Below are 20,142 nucleotides of genomic sequence, written 5' to 3' on the forward strand. Positions count from 1 at the left end.
TCACAGTTTGATGATTAAATTCTTGCATTGATCAACCAGAGATGAAATACGGAAGAAAGCCTTTCGTTTCACATCTTAATGCTAGCCATGTTTCTATATTACTGCTATTAGTATGAAATTCTGCAATCTGTTTGCAATAAAAAGGTAATCTATAATTGGCATATTACACCTCTAATACTTACCCTAAAATGTGGTTAAAGGTTATTTTCTAAGAAGCAAGAAATATTCATCATTTTAAACAGCTTTGTGACCCTACCAGAAGCATATATAGACATACTATTCGAGGTAAAATGAAAGGTTTGTTTAAAAATAGGTAACTGTGAAGAGAAAATCACTAATAGCATATACATATAAAATTACAAATTGCACATTAAAACATGTGAAACAAACTGAAAAGTTTTTTCTACCAGGTTTGAATATTAACACACGTGTTTCCCTAACAGAAGTCAGTCATGTCACCAGCACATTCTGTGACATTGCAGGGAGTTGCATTCCTTATATTGCTACTGCTTCTTGTATAAGAAATGTCAATAACTTGCACACATGCAGAACCAGAAGGCACCAAACACATCATTTTGCAATTTTTCACAAGTCATTATCTTTACATTGTTGTATTTCAGAGTTCCTAAGAACACACACAAACCACAGGAGGGTTTTCAAGCCATAGAAGCACCCCCAGGAGTTGTCATAGGCCCAGGAAACCCATCGTTTCTCCAAATATTCTCGTGGAGCCACAGAAGCCCCCATGTTGAAGGTGTTCTCAAGTATGGTATTTCCTTTATATTTCTTAAGAGAAGGGGAGGGAACACGATAGATAATACTGGTCACTCTGTAATAGCTATGGCCTCAAAAAGCCATTCAACTCTCAGATTAGGAAAGACTCAGGGAGATGACCCAACAAAATATAGATTTTTCCTTTCCCAGTCACTAGACAAAATTTCTTTAACCTGCAAGGGAAATCAAAACTCTTTGATATTTAGCAATTTAAGGATACCATAGGAGGCAATACAAAGACTGACGAGAAAGAGGGAGCTGGATAGAGAAGTTTACATCCCAGTCCCTCTGAGGGTTGAAACCTATCTGTAAAAGATATAACAGAGCTGTTATTTCCAGGAGCATGTTCACAGCAATAAATCACAGCATAATACTACAATACGTTCTGAAAAGAAAAATCAAAGATATGTTAAATGCATAGCTGAGATGAAGGGAAATTACTGGCATTCTTTTCTGGTCAAAAACAACAAGAATGTTGAATTTACTGTTGCATGAGTTCTGGAGGCTGTATTTGCTTTGGGGATTGTGTAGAAATTTTATACAACCTAGAGCCTGCGTTTCAATGAGCTCCGTGCCCTACAGCTGGGAGATAAATACGGGAACCCAGAGCAAGAAGGAATGTCAGAGTTGAGAACACCTCTCATAAAATCTAGGTACTGGAAGTGCAATAATATCCTTGGAATATAAACAAGGATTGAAAAGTTCCCCTGGGGAGAGAAAGAAAGAAATAGAAACAGAAAGAGATACCATGAGACCACTTGTCTGTCATAACCTTGCCTCTGGGTAGAGATGGGAAAAAACCATCCCTAGGAATTTTTCAGGACAACACCTCATTCATATGGATTTGGGGCCTGACTGTATACTAAGGGCAATTCCCTAAACACCGCCTGCCAAAGAAAAGCAAAAAATTAAGAATAAAGTGGTCCCAGGTTGCTAGTGCTCTAAAAGAGTACCTGGTAAAAGCTCTTATCAATCATTTTTAGAAGAATGCAGTTTAAATTCAAGTTTCAAAGAATTCTCACAATAAAATACCAAGAAAAATGAGCTCACAGTCAGAAAATCATCAAACATAAGAAAATAAGCAATCAAAGTATCAGAAGAAACAACAAACTATATATTCAGAAATTCAAAGACTCCAATACTGTAACTAAGGTATACAGAATATAAAATCAGAAAGAGCTTCCACTTCCATACCTTTAGAGAAATATATTAAAGTAACCAAAAATTTTCAACATTGACCAAAGATAATTTGAAAAATAACTATAGTTTCTAAAAATGAAAAATATAATAATTGAAATGATTACATACTCAATGAATAGCAAAAGAACAGAATGGACACACAAAAATAAAAGAGAAATCAGGAGGAAAAAAAGACCCAGGATATAGCAATGAAAGACAAAGAGATGGTAAATGTGAAAAAGAGGAAAAAAGACAAAGAGTGACAATTAAATGCAAGACAACATATGTGTAAGGACAGTTTTATAAATGCTTGTTTTTTTTTAAAGCTCTTTATTGGAATAAAATTGCTTTACACTGTTGTGCCAGTTTTTGAGGTACACCAAAGCTGTATCTATACATATATCCCCATATCCCCTCCCTCCTGTGACTCACTCCCACCCTCCCTATCCTGGTCCTCTAAGTCACTACCCATCATTGAGTTTATCTTCCTATGTTATGCAGCAACTTCCCACTAGCTAGCTATTTTACATCTGGTAGTGTATATGTGTCAAAGCTACTCTCTCACTTTGTTGCAGCTTCTCCTTTGCCCCCACCCTATGAGGTGGACAGACCTAGACTCTGTCATACAGAGCAAAGTAAGCCAGAAAGAGAAAAACAAATACCATATGCTAACTCATATATATGGAATCTAAAAAAATGGTACTGATGAACCCAGTGACAGGGCAAGAATAAAGATGCAGATGTAGAGAACAGACTATAAAAAGTTTTAATTTGAGTTTATAAAGAAAGAATGGAAGAAAGACAGCATTTTAAGAGAGAGTGACAGAGATTTTTTTCCAGAATGCTGAAAGACACTGATTTTCATATTTAGGAAACCAAACAAAATCAAGCAGGATAAATAAAAAGAACCACACTTACACATCTCATAATAAAACAGCAGAACAATGAAAAGAAGTCCTTAGAAGTAGAGAGGAGAGACAGATTACTTACAAAGGAAAGACAACTGGACAAAATTTGATTTTTCAAGAGCAACAGTGGCAGCCAGAAAACAGGAGAATGGTGACTTCAAGATTCTGAGAATGTATTATTGAGGAGGAAAAAATAAACACAATATAAATAGAAGTTTTCTGCCACTAGCCTCTTACTAAAGGTACTTCTAAAGGACGTAATTCAAGAGGGAAAATCATCCTATAGGCCTGTGATTCTAGATATAAGGGCAGGTAAAAAAAAATTGGTAAGCATGTAGGTAAACCTAAGCAGAAAAGGAAGTATAAAACAAAATAATGGTTTCTAACTTGTGAAGTTAAAAATAGTAAAAATAATAAGAGAGAACTAAACTCTGATAGGTAAGGCAATCTAATATTTCTGTATGAGGTGGGAAGAGGATAAATATACTTTAAGTTAAAAATATGTATTAAAATCCATAGGTTAATCACTTATAAAAAGTAAAAAAAAAAAAGAACATAAATGTCAAATGAGTACAAGGAAAACTAGTACAATGCCAATTAGTACTAGGAAAAAGTGGACCAAGAGGGGAAAATACGTCAATCAATTTCCAAAAAGGACGAAGGAGCAAAAGAGAAAAAAAGGACAAAATGGAAAGAACAAATAGAGAGCACAAAATGGGGTATAAAAATGCATCTAAATATATTTTTAAATACAATTGCATGATGTTCACAAAGAAGAAATAGTGGTGGCCTAGAAATATGTGAAAGAAATTCTCAGCCTTATTTGTCATTAGAAAAATGCAAATTAAAATTACAAAGAAATATTTCACATCTTCCAAATTGGAAAAGGTTAAAATTTTGACATATTAAGTGTTGCCAAGCATGTGAAGCAATGCAGACTCTCATAAACTGTTTCTGGGAGTGGAAACCTGTTCTCTATATTGCCTGGTAACACTGAACATACGCCCACTGGCCAGCACAGCCAGTCTACTCGGGCTGCTGGTGGCTAGAGGGAATCAATTATTCAAGTAGTTAATAATCAGTTATTGAGTTTCTACCACCCAGGCCCCATCCACCTGCCTCCCAGGCTGAAGGGATCAATATTCTGGCATCTATATAACCCATTCTCAATGCAACAGGATACAGGTTCATATTGATGCTGGGAATTCTTAACCTAGAGAAACTCCTACACCTAACACTTGTAAAAGAATGTAGCAGAATTGTTCATAATAGGACATAATGTTTTAAAAAGCCAAGCATCTCTCAGCAATTGCAGTGTCATCATTTAATGGGATGTTGTACATCCGTGAAAATGAATGGGCCATGGGAGCACAGATCAACATTTATGAAGGCTGATGGCTCTCAGAAATAAACTGCTGAGCAAAGAGAGAGAGAAGACATTATCATTCCATACACATAAAGTTAAAAACAAGTAAAAGTAAGCAAAATACTAACTAGAGATGTGTGTAGATGTGCTAAAATTATAAAGAAAAGCAAGGGAACAATTAACATAAAATTAAGGAGATTGGTTTCTTCAGGATACAAAGGGAAAGAAAAGACACATAGAGTTCTGTTCCCTGAGTTTTATAAGTATTTGTTTTAGTGTTATTCTTTAAGATATAGATATAGAGCTATAAATAGATATGCATATGAATAATATACTGTTTTGTACAATTGATACATAAAACAATAGAAATTTTAAAAATAGTGTGATAGAAAAATTCCTTGAGTTAAGATGAGTGTCCCCCCAAAAAGAAAAGAATGAAAAGATCTTGGGAATCTGTAAGTTTCCCAACTATTCAATACATCAGAACTTCCAAGGAGGTTACATGGCTCCAGATCTCTCCTGCAGTTTGTGTGTGTTCTTGGAAACTTCAAAATTCAAGAATGCCAAGCAATGGAACAGCTGCTACTAGGAATGAGCTGTCTTATTCTGAAGTTTTACCTGTATTTATCTATAAACACATATGACTGATTTTTTTATCAGCTAGAATGAAAAGGAAAAAATGAGGAAATGAGTTTCTGCTTTACAATTTGGGGACAGTTTCATGTTCTGGTGTTCATATTGATATTGAAGTTGATGCTTAAATATATATAAGGCGCCTATTTGATTTTGAATATGTTTCCCCCTTTGTATTTAACATACCATGCCAGGTAGTTAATTTATTACTGAACAATTTGGTTATAAACTGGATAGTATTTTAAACTTTTGAATTCAGTCCTTTTCATTTGTGTTATTTGTTTGGGATTTATTTAACTGTGAGACCACTGTAAATAATGAGTTTGGTTATCATCGTAAGATTTATATACCATGTGCCAGATCTGGAACTGCATCCCAGGACAAATAAATTGTTATAACTAATAATTAGAACCTACTGTGTACTTTATGTTCATGTTCTTCAGTCTTCACCAAGACTCTGCAAAATAGATACTTTACTTCTCACTTTTTCTTAGGAAGTTGAGAAGTTTAATATCTTTACCTTGATTACACAAGTAGGAGGTGATTGGGATTCAGACACAATACACTGCTCTATCCAGAAGGTGAAACTGGTAATACAGGCAAAAGATTTTTAATCTATGAAAACAGTCAGAATACAGTGAACAAAGACCGCATTAGAGTTTACACTAGATTTTTAATTGATTGGCACTCAGCAATTTTGTTTTCCAATCAAATGCATGGGCGTGGCGGGGGGGGGGGGTGTCAAAAGCTGCCGCAGCCTCCTAACTACAACTTGACTATCTCCCCTTGTTTGCAGCACTTTTATGGGGAATTACATAAAACAGTGCTTCCCAAACTTTATGTTCTTATATACCACTAAGATCTAATTCCTAGAGACTCAGGATATACTTGGATGATACATCAGTTTATTGAAATTGCCCAGATTATTTTATTTGGGTGAAAGCTCTATTATCAAAATATCCGGCATATTTTCCCAGGTCAATTTTGACATTCACTGTTGTTCTATTTCATTATTTGAAAATGTGTTTCTGATAGCTTTTTTTATAATCTCACCTTGTCAATGTTCACAAGCAAATGCATTCCTATCCCACTGCGTGACTCTAAATTCAGCAGAGAGTATCTGTACTTTAGGTATTTGGCAGGAAAAAAAATTACATTGTATCAAAAGCTCACTTAAAAGGCAAAATATTATGGGAAATTGTCTACAACAGTGTTTCTCAAACTTTTATAAGCTTATAAATCACTACTGATCTTATTCAAATACAGATTCTGATTCAGTACATTTGGGGTGAGTCCTGAAAGCCTAGATTTTTAACAAGTTCCTGGATGATTACAATGCTATTGACCCATGGAGTGGGAAGGGCCTAAAGAATATTTCCCCACTCCATGAGATTTCCTAAAATCTATCTCTGATTTAAACGAAACCTGCAGAGAATTATCTAATTTTAGTCGGTTATTGGTTCACTTTTTCTTTGTGTACTTTTGTTTTTGAGGAATAAGAAACAGTGGAAATCTATACGAAAATCCAAAACCAACACTTCTTTGGAGGGCACATTAACAATATATAATTTTGTAAAAAAGCTAAAGGGGGAAGCATACCAACAACTCCACTACAAGGAATTTATCCTAAGGAAATTAAGAATGTGCACAAACATTTAACTACAAATATAGTGCACTGCATTCCATTAAAGCATTGTCAATTGCCAAAATAACCAAAAATAAGTTATATCCGTAAATGGGATATCGTTGCCGTTGATTTGATGTTAAAGAAAATATGCTAATCAAGAAGAAAAGATGTTCAGAATATATTTTTGAATGAAAAAAATAAGGTTATAAAGTATTGTTATAATAAGTATGGTTGATTTTCTCATTTTTAGGTCATCTGGGTTTCCTTCAAAATATATGTATTGCAAGCATAATTTATAAAAATTATTTTAACACGCGGTAAAAATCAGATATTAAAAGGCTTTATAGGATGGTCATAGTTATGTGGTCGCAGCATAGGGAGAAGAGAGAAGGAAGAATACAAAGACCTAAAATAATTTGAGGTTAAAAGTGTGGGCTTGAAAAGTGAGAAAAAATGGCGGCGAAGTAGAGAGACGTGGAGTGCATCCCTCTCCACAGATGCATTGGGAATGCACGGAAGGACGCAGTCATTCCCACAGAGAACCAGCTGAACGCCAGCAGACAGCCTCGGACACCAGAAAGGGCTGTGGGGAGGCCGACATAGCCGGTAGGGAGGCATCTACGAGGGCTCAAAGAGGGTGAAGCGGCGGAGCTGTGGCAGACGGGAGGGAGTGAGAAACATACGGAGGTTCCGCAGCGCAGCTCAGCGTTCCCAGACTGAGACATCGATCCGCGGCTGAACGGAGGGTCCAGGAGCGGGAGTGTGGGAACCGGAGAGCTGGTTCAGGGTGAGAAACATTGTTGCCGGTAGGGTGACGGGTGATGGACCGAGAGGACAGGAGGGAGGAGGTCCGCGGAGAGGAGTGCCCGTCCCTGAGAGCTGCCCGGCCATGATGGCGGCTGGAGGCTACAGGCTCACGGGCCGGGGCGGGGGGGGGGGGGGGGGGGGGGGAGGAGCTGCGCGCGTAGCCTCTCTCTCTTTCGGCGCCTCTGCAACAGGCAGTGGAGAGAAGCCCTTGGGCCACCTAAGGCGCTCAGGGATAACAAGCACCCTCAGGCACTCGGGCGGGGCTAGATTAAAACCCCTTGGAATGCCAGCAGCAGAGAGGCTGCTGAGAGAGAGAAAAAAAAAAAAAACAACAACAGCATCAAAAAGAAAAAAACCCCGAGAGAGGCCCAACTCTAAGACTTTCTGTTTACGCCTGAGCCACCAGCATCCCTCTGCAACAGGCACCTCCAAGCCCGACTGAAACAACAGTGCGCCACTGCTCACTCACTCCCAGGAGAAGGAGCCACTATTGTACCCTCTCCCTCCCCACACACCGACGCTTACAGACGAACAATAAAGGAACCTCTGCTGGTCACAGAATAAGGCAAAAAAACCCAAGGCAAGGAGAAGGACACTTACAGCTGAGACGCTAAGGAAACAGAAATAGTAGTATCAATACCTATTGAACTGGTCCATTCTGGGATCAGTTCTGGATTTTTTTTTTTTTTCTCTCTCTCTTTCTTTTTTTTTTTTCTTCTTTATTAAATATGATCTTAGCCCTAAGGGATCTACAAGTTTTATAACATAATTTTTTAATGATATTTTTTATTCTTTTTTTTTTTTTTGCCTTTTTATATACTTCTATATCTAGCTAAGTTTTTGGTAGTACAGACAATATATCTCTCATACTTTCCTTTCATCCCTATCTTTTATACATTTCTATTCCTTTCTTTTTATTTGCATATACCCAACCACATTACACTCTTCTGTTCCCCTTTCTTCCAGCCTTTTTAAGTTTATTTTATCTTAACATACTTATAAGCAACACTATCGGTCTGCTCAGACTCCTTGCTCTATTCTCCAGATGACGCACTGCCGTGGTATTTAATATTAGGCTTTTGTCTTTATCTTAGTTCTTAATACAGTTGTCTAATTACATTCTGAGAATCTCCATTCTCTCTGGTGGTACTCTAGCTCTTTTCTATATTTGATCCTAACTTACAAAATCTCCCTGGATTGATGTTTGTATGTGTAGGGTGTTATTTGTTTGTTTGTTTGCTTTTGCTTTTGTCTCTGATTCGTTCTGTTTCAGTTGTCAATTTCTGTTGGGTTTCTCTTTGAATATCTGATAGCACACTGGGGTTCTGTCAGCTCTTTCTAGAGCCTTATGTCCTAACAGATTCAGTAATTGTGTGTCTTATACATGTATGTGTTTCCTAGACTTAATATTCGTTTAATCCAATACTTGGACATTAGTCTGAGGCTTGGACAGTCTTCTATAAACACCTCTATTGCCAGGACAAGCAACCCCAAAAGTTTGGACAACCACGAGGAAACAAAGAAACACCATGCAGGCAAAGGAGCAGGAAAAAAACCCCACAAGACCAAATAAATGAGGAGGAAATAGGAAAAATGCCTGAAAAAGAATTTAGAGTAATGATAGTCAAAATGATACAAAATCTTGATAACAAAATAGAGAAAGTACAAGAAACAGTTCATAAGAACTCAGAAAAACAAACAGCAATGGATAACAAAATAACTGAAATTAAAAATACTCTAGATGCTATAACCAGCAGAATGACTGAGGCAGAAGAACGAATAAGTGACTTGGAAGATAGAATGGGGGAAATAAATGCCACAGAGCAGGAAAAAGAAAAAAGAATAAAAAGAATAGAAGACAGTCTCAGAGACCTCAGTGATAACCTTAAACATACCAACATTCGAATTATAGGCATCCCAGAAGAAGAAGAAAACAAGAAAGGGTCTGAGAAAATATTTGAAGAGGTTCTAGTGGAAAACTTCCCCAACATGGGAAAGCAAATAATTAACCAAGTCCAAGAAGCACAGAGAGTCCCATACAGAATAAACCCAAGGAGAAATACACCAAGACATATATCAATCAAACTAACGACAATTAAACACAAAGAAAAAATATTAAAAGCAGCAAGAGAAAAGCAACAAACAACATATAAGGGAAAACCCATCAGGATAACAGCTGACCTTTCCACAGAAACTCTGCTGGCCAGAAGGGAATGGCAGGATATCCTGAAAGTCCTGAAAGAGAGAAACCTACAGCCAAGAATACTCTACCCAGCAAGAATCTCATTCAGATTTGATGGAGAAATCAAAAGCTTTCCAGACAAGCAAAAGTTAAGAGAATTCAGCACCACCAAACCAGCCTTACAACAAGTGCTAAAGGAACTTCTCTAAGTAGGAAACACAAGAAAAGGAAAACACCTACAAATACACACCCAAAACAATTAAGAAAATGGTCATTGGAACACACATGTCCATAATCACCTTAAATGTAAATGGATTAAATGCTCCAACCAAAAGACACAGACTGGCTGAATGGATACAAAAACAAGACCCTTCTATATGCTGTCTACAAGAAACCCACTTCAGACCAAGGGATACATATAGACTGAAAGGAAAGGGATGGAAAAAGATATTCCATGCAAATGGAAGTCAAAAGAGAGCTGGAGTAGCAATCCTCATATCAGACAAATTAGACTTGAAAGTAAAGACTATTACAAGAGACAAGGAAGGACACTACATAATGATCAAGGGATCCATTCAAGAAGAACATATCACAATGGTAAATATCTATGCCCCCAATATAGGAGCACCTCAATACATAAGGCAAATGCTAACAGCTATAAAAGGGGACATTGACAGTAACACAATAATAGTGGGAGACTTGAACACCCCACTTACATCAATGGAAAGATCATCCAAACAGAAAATCAATAAAGACACACAAGCTTTAAATGACACATTAGAGCATCTCGACTTAATTGATATTTATAGGACATTCCATCCAAAAACGACAGACTACACATTCTTCACAAGTGCACACGGAACATTTTCCAGGATAGATCACATCTTGGGTCACAAATCAAACCTCAGCAAATTCAAGAAAATTGAAATCATATCAAGCATCTTCTCAGACCACAAGGCCATGAGACTAGATATCAATTACAGGAAAAAAACTGCAAAAAATACAAACACATGGAGGCTAAACAATTCACTCTTAAACCACCAAGGAATCACTAAAGAAATCAAAGAGGAAATCAAAAAATATCTAGAAACAAATGACAATGAAAACACAACAACTCACAACCTATGGGATGCAGCAAAAGCAGTTCTAAGAGGGAAGTTGATAGCAATACAGTCCTACCTTAAGAAACAAGAAAATGATCGAATAAACAACCTAACCTTACACCTCAAACAACTAGAGAAAGAAGAACAAAGAAACCCCAAAGTGAGCAGAAGGAAAGAAATCATAAAGATCAGAGCAGAAATAAATGAAAAAGAAAGGAAGGAAACCATAGAAAAAATAAATAAAACTAAAAGCTGGTTCTTTGAGAAGATTAACAAAATTGATAAACCATTAGCCAGACTCATCAAAAAAAAAAGGGAGAAGATGCAAATCAACAGAATTAGAAATGAAAAAGGAGAAGTAACAATGGACACCTCAGAAATACAAAACATCATGAGAGACTACTACAAGCAACTATATGCCCATCAATTGGATAACCTGGAAGAAATGGATACATTCTTAGAAAAATACAATCTTCCAAAACTGAACCAGGAAGAAATAGAAACCATGAACAGACCAATCACAAGTACGGAAATTGAGGCAGTGATTAAAAATCTCCCAACACACAAAAGCCCAGGACCAGATGGGTTCACGGGCGAATTCTATCAAACATTTCGAGAAGAGTTAACACCTATCCTTCTCAAACTCTTCCAAAATATTGCAGGAGGCGGGGCACTCCCAAACTCATTCTACGAGGCCACCATCACCCTGATACCAAAACCAGGCAAAGATGTCACAAAAAAAGAAAACTACAGACCAATATCACTGATGAATATAGATGCAAAAATCCTCAACAAAATACTAGCTAACAGACTCCAACAGCACATTAAAAAAATCATACACCATGATCAAGTGGGGTTTATCCCTGGGATGCAAGGATTCTTCAATATACACAAATCAATCAACGTGATACATCATATCAACAAATTGAAGGATAAAAACCATATGATCATTTCAATAGATACAGAAAAAGCTTTTGACAAAGTTCAACATCCATTTATGATAAAAGCTCTCCAGAAAATGGGCATAGAAGGAAATTACCTCAACATAATAAAAGCCATATATGAAAAACCAAAAGCCAACATCGTTCTCAATGGGGAAAAACTGGAAGAATTCCCTCTAAGAACAGGAACAAGACAAGGGTGTCCACTCTCACCACTATTATTCAACATAGTTTTGGAAGTTTTAGCCACAGCCATAAGAGAAGAAAAAGAAATAAAAGGAATCCAAATTGGAAAAGAAGAAGTAAAATTGTCACTCTTTGCAGATGACATGATATTATATATAGAAAACCCTAAAGACTCTACCAGAAAACTGCTAGCACTCATTGATGAGTTTAGTAAAGTAGCAGGATACAAAATTAATGCACAGAAATCTCTTGCATTCCTATACACTAACAACGGAAGAGCAGAAAGAGAAATTAAGGAAACTCTCCCATTCACCATTGCAACAAAAAGAATAAAATACCTAGGAATAAACCTGCCTAAGGAGGCAAAAGATCTGTATGCAGAAAACTTTAAGACATTGATCAAAGAAATCAAAGATGACACAAACAGATGGAGAGACATACCATGTTCCTGGATTGGAAGAATCAACATCGTGAAAATGTCTGTACTACCCAAAGCAATTTACAGATTCAATGCAATCCTGATCAAATTACCAATGGCATTTTTCACAGAACTAGAGCAAGAAATCTTACGATTTGTATGGAAACGCAAAAGACCCCCGTATAGCCAAAGCAATCTTGAGAAGGAAAAATGGAGTTGGTGGAATCAGCCTTCCTGACTTCAAACTATACTACAAGGCCATAGTGATCCAGACAGTATGGTACTGGCACAAAAATAGAAAGGAAGATCAATGGAATAGAATAGAGAACTCAGAAGTAAGCCCAAACACATATGGGCACCTTATCTTTGACAAAGGAGGCACGAGTATACAATGGAAAAAAGACAGCCTCTTCAATAAGTGGTGCTGGGAAAATTGGACAGCTACATGTAAAAGAATGAAATTAGAACACTTCCTAACACCATACACAAAAATAAACTCCAAATGGATTAAAGACCTACATGTAAGGCCAGACACTATCAAACTCCTAGAGGAAAACATAGGCAGAACACTCTATGACATCCATCAAAGCAAGATCCTTTTCGACCCACCTCCTAGAATCATGGAAATAAAATCAAGAATAAACAAATGGGACCTAATGAAACTTAAAAGCTTTTGCACAACAAAAGAAACCATAAACAAGACTAAAAGGCAACCCTCAGAATGGGAAAAAAGAATTGCCTATGAAACAACGGACAGAGGATTAACCTCCAAAATATACAAGCAGCTCATGAAGCTTAATACCAAAAAAGCAAATAACCCAATCCACAAATGGGCAGAAGACCTAAACAGACATTTCTCCAAAGAAGACATACAGATGGCCAACAAACACATGAAAAGATGCTCAACATCACTAATCATCAGAGAAATGCAAGTTAAAGCCACAATGAGGTATCACCTCACACCAGTCAGAATGGCCATCATCACAAAGTCTGGAAACCACAAATGTTGGAGAGGGTGTGGAGAAAAGGGAACTCTCCTGCACTGCTGGTGGGACTGTAAGTTGGTACAGCCACTATGGAAAACAATTTGGAGGTTCCTTCAAAAACTACAAATAGAACTACCATATGATCCAGTCATCCCACTCCTGGGCATATACCCAAAGAAAACCATAATCCCAAAAGAAACTTGTACCATAATGTTTATTGCAGCACTATTTACAATAGCCAGGACATGGAAGCAACCGAAATGCCCATCAACAAATGAATGGATACAGAAGATGTGGCATATATATACAATGGAATATTACTCAGCTATAAAAAGGGATGAGATGGAGCTATATGTAATGAGGTGGATAGAACTACAATCTGTCATACATAGTGAAGTAAGTCAGAAAGAGAAGGACAAATATTGTATGCTAACTCACATATACGGAATCTAAAAATGGTACTGATGAACTCAGTGACAAGAACAAGGATGCAGATACAGAGAATGGACTGGAGAACTCGAGGTATGGGAGGGGGCGTGGGGTGAAGGGGAAACTGAGACGAAGAGAGAGAGTAGCATAGACATATATATACTACCAACTGTAAAATAGTCAGTGGGAAGTTGTTGTATAACAAAGGAGTCCAACTCGAGGATGGAAGATGCCTTAGAGGACTGGGGCGGGGAGGGGGGGGTCTCGAGTGGGGGGAAGTCAAGGAAGGGAGGGAATACGGGGATATGTGTATAAAAACAGATGATTGAACCTGGTGTACCCCCCCAAAAAAAAAAAAAAAGTGTGGGCTTCCTAGGTGGCGCAGTGGTTAAGAGTCCGCCTGCCTTGTGGCGCAGGGGCTTAGAAAAAAAAAAAGAATCCACCTGCCAATGCAGGGGACACGTGTTTGATTCCTGCTCCAGGAAGATCCCACATGCCGCAGAGCAACTAAGCCTATGCACCACAACTACTGAGCCTGTGCTTTGGAGCCCATGTGCCACAACTATTGAGCCTGTGCTTTGGAGCCCGTGAGCCACAACTATTGAGCCCATGTGCTGCAACTACGGAAGCCCACGCGCCTAAAGCCTGTGTTCCGCAACAAGAGAAGCCATGTCAATGAGGAGCCTGAGCATCTCAAAGAAGAGTAGCCCCCACTCACCGCAACTAGACAAAGTCCGTGTGCAGTGATGAATACCCAACGCAGCCAATTAATTAATTAATTAATTTAAAAAGTCCTGTGTGTTTGGATCAAGGATACAACTGGAGTCAGACTAGTAACCAATCACTGCAGACAGCACCCTGAAACAGCCTTGCGTGGCTGAGAGGATCACCATCCTCTGATATTCTCCTAACACAGCTCAATGGGAGTGTGTGTGGCCTCCTGAGTACTACCAACCAGGTCTCACCATCTGTGACCTAGTCTTCAACACCAGGATCTCCTACAACTCAGAGTTTTGAGTTTGTGCCCTTGGGATGTATTTATTTGATCTTTTCCAGACAGTAGATGAAAACTGTCCTGCCTGCAGACTCAAAGGGGTCTTCTATTGAGAGTGTCAGGGGAGGTTAGAAAAAAGAAAAAAGAGAATCCAACAGGAGAACTGCTTGACAAAATGAGAAAGGCCACAGATTCCAGAGAAGAGGAATGGCCCAAAAAGTCCATTTCAGGACAAAGAATTAAGGATTACACAACTCTTTAAGTCAATATAGGGAAAAAAGTTATAGCGAGAAATAGGCAACATTCTTAAATCATCTTTTTTTCTTTTCTCTCTTCCTAATGACGTTATCATGGTTGTGTTTTTCTCTGCTTCAGGACCTTGAGTCTCTTACATGTTCCATTTGGAGAAATGTCCAACAGTCCATTATCCCCTTATTCAGCAAATATTTTCTAAACCTCTAGATTTATGACAGAAACCATTCTAAGCACTGGGGTTGCATTGGTGATCTAAAATGTCTTCAGCCTTATGGAGCCTACATTTTAGTGAGAAGGCCAGGAATAAACCAATAAAGAGATTCATGATACAGTCAGATACATTGTGCAATAAAAAATAAAAGTAATGGTGCTCCTTTAGGTGTGGTTCAGGGAAGAACAATCCCAGGAGGTAGCATCTATCACAGATACAGTCACATCGCCTGATTCTGCTACTGGGAATCACATAAACATGGACGTTCTGCAGTTAATTCCAGGATATGTCTTGCATCAAGTATCAAGAACAATACAATGAATATACGATCATGGTATTTTCCGTTTAGAACTAATAGTGTGTGTGTGTGTGTGTGTGTGTGTGTGTGTGTGTGTTTTCAGCCTTAAAAATAAAACAGCCTATTTTACCTGCAAAATGGGTTTATTTGGGAATAGCAGAGAATTGCAATTCGAGACAGATAAGCTACGGTGAATCACAGGCAGGTCTGGAGAACAAAGGAGAGGAGTCTTGCTTTAAGTAGGTGTTAAGAGGAAATTAAGAAGGGTTGTTTTGAACAAAAGTTCATTGGAGAAGAGCAAGAGCTCGAGGTTGTAGGGTTTCTCATTGGTTTAAGAGGTGGTGAGAGCCTTGATGCTAGGGTAGGGAGGGATCTCCCTTCTTTTTCTGAAAAGCAGGAGATAAAATTCCCGTGATTAATGTCCTCCCTCGTCAAAATAATTTTTATCTTCCTTCTTCCTGCTGGTTTTGCAGGCGCAAAGAGTGGTACACATGTGAGAGTTCCCTGCCTCGGGCTTCCCGGCTCCATTTTAAATGAGGTTTCCTTTATTTATTTTCACAGTGTGTATATGGGTGTGTGTGTGTGTGTGTGTGTGTGTGTGTCTCCTTATCTCCTTATCTTCCCCATCACCTTTATCTCCTATGACCACCACTATCACTACTGCTATCACTCGTACTACTGCAGGTCTATGGTTCCTTACTTGTAACTCAGAAACCCAAAAAGCTTTGAAAACTAACAAGTCTTTCATAGCACATATGGAGGCAAATTTAACCCACCTAACCTTTGGTGGCAAAACCTGACCAGAATCGACCCACAAATGACCTATATAGTGGCCTCTATCTCCCACTTAATGAGAATATTCTTATGCTTTACTGCAAAATACTACCATGCTTTGATTACAGGTTTGATTCAAGATCCACTTATTGTCTTACCTTTCTAAAATTTGGAATTTTCTGATTCCCAAATATGTCTGGTCCCAAATATGCATAAAAGATTATGGATCTCCACCACTACCACAAGCTACAACTATCACCACTGCTGCTGCCCTTACAAAAAAAACTCTGCCTTTGAGTAAGCTCTATATTTGTTATTCCAATTCATTCTAACATCTCATTAGCCTAAATGTGTATAACTGAAGAGAAAATTTTGCACCTAATCAACTATTGTTTAATGAATACACTTGACTTTTTAGACATTTCTTCCTCATCATTTAAAAAAGCATATTACATCAAATCTAAGTCAATGAAATATTAACAGCCACAGCGAGATCCAAAGCCTGTGGCCATAACCCTGGATACCGGCACTTTCTACGTCTCCTGGCACTTTCTATGCCTACTTATTATTACTATTGAAGTTTTCATTCATATTCAACATGCATGTCTGGTGCATTTTGTTTGATGAAAACAAGCTAATTAGTGCTGAACCTATCCTAGTTCATAAATTTATTCCTAAGAACATTAAAAGGAAGTCAAGTGAGACATGTTCAGTAACAGATGTTTGCCTTTTTTGGCTGCCTTTTTACAGTTTGTTCTCTTTCATTACTTTTTAAGAAATTTAGTTAATGTTCCCTTTCCTAGAGAACAAGCGTACCTAGCTTCCCAGGAGGGTGGGGGTGGAGGGATTCCCCAGGGCACGCACAGTCTGTTCACTCCCTTAGCTTAATGTCTGCTCCAGTGTTCTCCACAGCCAGCTTTTCATTCTTGCATCCATCCGGGTTTCAGTAACAATCACACTCCAGTTTGCCTCAGAAAGAACATGCGTGTTGACTGGAGACTATTATAAAACTAGAAGAATGGTGACCAATGTTACGAATGCTCATGGGTCTAGTGCCCCTCAAATACCTTTCCCACACAAGGACATCTCAGAATAAAGGAGCAACGTGATTGAGAGAACCTGATTGAATCTTTCGGCTTCTACAGTAAAGAAGGATTGTGAAGTGAATTCCGAAACTAAAAATCCAATGGTCTTTTATCATAAAAGAAACAAGTATCGATCAAGATTTTTCTCTATAAAATTAAATTGATCTAAATATACAAATTAAAAATTATCGTATTTACCTAACCTTCCATTTTTGAATATTACTTAGCGTGACTGGTATTTTAATATGGTGTAAATGGTGGGATACTGGTAAACCTAAGTAGCATTACAATCCAAATCTTGCATTCATCAAGAGTGCTTCCTCTTAAAACTTTGTTAGAATAGTTTTAAAAACATATGTCGACCAATTTATTGTGACTATACATCTTAAACTATTTATTGCTAAAGGAATTCTGCAAGAAGTACCTCCTTTATTTTTCCCAAAAAGTACTCTAACTAAGGCAATAGTAGAAATTTTCATCTAGAAAGAAAGATTTAATAAAATAAAATAAATGATTATAAAAATACCTAGGACCATATAAAATACATGACATAAAAATATCAGGGTCAGATAATACTGCTGCAAGGCAACGTAACTATTAAAATGTGGGGCTTTAGCTGCAACTGTATACATTAAAAATAATAATTTTATATATATGTATATATCAAAACAAATATCCATGTCATTCTATCACAGATTCAAAATTTTATATTTCATAGGAAAATAAATATGCATTTCAAATTAAAATGTGAAGTTTGAAGATAAAGTACAACATTAAACATCACTACTCCTTGTAATAGGACCAAAACAAATAAATTTAAAAATTAGATAAGAGTAAACTGCTGGAATGCTGTTCAATATGTCAAAAAAAAAATCATAGTCTTGTAGTTAACTCGCTTAAATTAATCCCAAGACTACTACAGGATTTTCAAAACATAATTTCATTGGTACCCAAAATGATTTTTTTTTTACACTTTAAATATATGCAGTTTATTGTATGTCAATTACATCTCAATAAAAGTTCTTAATAAAGGAACACTGGTTGATTGAATAAGCAAATCTGCTCAAAATGAATAATGTAGTGTCCACAGAAACATCATTGCCCATAACTGATATCACTATGAGAATTGTAGGCATGATTTCCATCAGGAACACAAAGCTCTTTTTCGTTCAAAATGATTTTTTTTAAATTTAGGAAATCATTTGAGTAAATAGAAATTTTAAATTTAGTAGTCACAGTGATTTGTGTTAATTCTTTGAAATATCAGAAAATCAAATCAGATGACCTTTTTTTATATCAAATGCAGCCTACAAGAGAAGAAAATTATGAAAATGAAATAATTACAATACCTTCTCAAATGTGTGGAGGAGGGAACGAAAAGAGCGGAGAGAAGAAATGGTGATGTAGGAGAAAAAAGAGAACAAAGATGTTTTACAAATTAAAAGTTAATTTACTATTTTTTATTATGTAATAAAATCTTTCAAGGGAATGCCCCCAGTTTTCTGATAGCAAAATTTGATAAAGAATCACAAAAAGACATCCAAATTTCCAAGTTAAAAGAAGAATATCCCCTTAGAGTCTTACAGTTTTCTTTGATCAAAATGGCTCAAGAAAATTCTCCAGAGAAAAGTGATAAGAAATTTCATTAAAATGTAGTCAACCCATTTCACAGTAAAAACTAATACAATGAAAAATGTTATATTTGAAATTGTTTTTCATTTCTAAAAGAAAGTTTTTATAAAACTAATATTTTTTTAGTTTCGTTTATGAGATGAATCTATAATTATGTTTAAAAACATGACCAGTGACTCTTGGTTTCTTCTCTCATATAGGACTTGTTCTTCTTGGGAGGAAGGAGATCCAAATGCCCAGAGGACTCACAGTGTGTTCTTTGAAACATAAAACAATGTATAATGCAACCAGTTATTAAACTGAATAATTTGCTTGTCATCCCTCACTTCCTAGTGTCAAGATTAGGCAAATTCTTTTCATCCAAGATTGAGAAAATAAAGGGATCAAATGTCTTCCTACAAGGAAGGCACTTCATGATGATGGGACCTTGCTTAAATCTTCAGTTTCATTTCTTGTCACTTTTCCTCTTGAATGCTATGCTTTTGCCACACTTAACTTCTTTTACTTCCTGAAATGTACTCCACTCTCCCACTGGGACAACCACAACCATTCTTTCCCCTCTGCTCATCCATCCCTGAACCCTGTCACCACTGCAACAAGTACGGGAGCACGCATGCTTGGGCTGTCCCTTGCTTGTCATCTCATCCTCATTCTAGGGTGTCAGCAAATGGCAGAGTTCCTGTCAGGGAACATTCTGATCCCAGAGCCACAGCAACAGAGTCGTGAATTAGCCACTCACTGAGGACAGTTTTGCCTTACTGATAACTAATGAATTAAAGTTCTTTCACTATCTCCTATGTTTCTAAATATTAGCTAGAAATTAACTTCTTACACAAATTTGTCAATATTTGTTTTTATCCTAGCTTTTTTGAGAGCACTATTGATATTAATTTTTGTACCTCAGAATTTTGATAAATACCAGAGTTGTTTTCCACACCTACAGTCCTTCAGCTTGTGTGTTTCCAGGTTGCTGCCTACGTTGTCGTAAAGTTAGCAAACCTTATAAAGAAGAGTTATGAAATGAAATTGCAGCAAGAAAACTGGAGATAGTTGGTCTTTCCTATATTATTGAAATGTAATACTACATTTTTATGTTACACAAGGGATCATATTCACAGGTGCTCACTTACTTTGGATAAATATTCTCTTTCAAGATAATTAAGACTATAAATATCTCAGGACTTCAGAGACCATAAAATGTAGAATTAGTAACTTTTTCTTAGGAATACAGTTTCTTCAACTTCATGTAAAGAAGTTTTAGCAGGCTATATGCCATTGTTTAAAATAACTGGTAATTCTAATACAATTCTAATACAGTGTCTGCAGTTGCAGAAATGAAACATTAAAAGTAAAG

General features: G+C 37.1%; 1 protein-coding gene across 1 annotated transcript in view; it reads right to left on the reverse strand.

Moving 5' to 3' along the window:
* IQCM (IQ motif containing M) overlaps positions 1 to 20,142 on the reverse strand; it is a 324,469-nt gene that overhangs the window by 211,224 nt on the left and 93,103 nt on the right. Inside the window, exon 6 of the mRNA XM_057726958.1 lies at positions 5,627 to 5,640. Within this exon, the coding sequence (XP_057582941.1) occupies positions 5,627 to 5,640 (14 nt within the window). The remainder of the gene's footprint in view (positions 1 to 5,626; positions 5,641 to 20,142) is intronic.

Source organism: Hippopotamus amphibius, chromosome 3 (assembly GCF_030028045.1).
Source record: "Hippopotamus amphibius kiboko isolate mHipAmp2 chromosome 3, mHipAmp2.hap2, whole genome shotgun sequence".
Lineage (NCBI taxonomy): Eukaryota > Metazoa > Chordata > Mammalia > Artiodactyla > Hippopotamidae > Hippopotamus > Hippopotamus amphibius.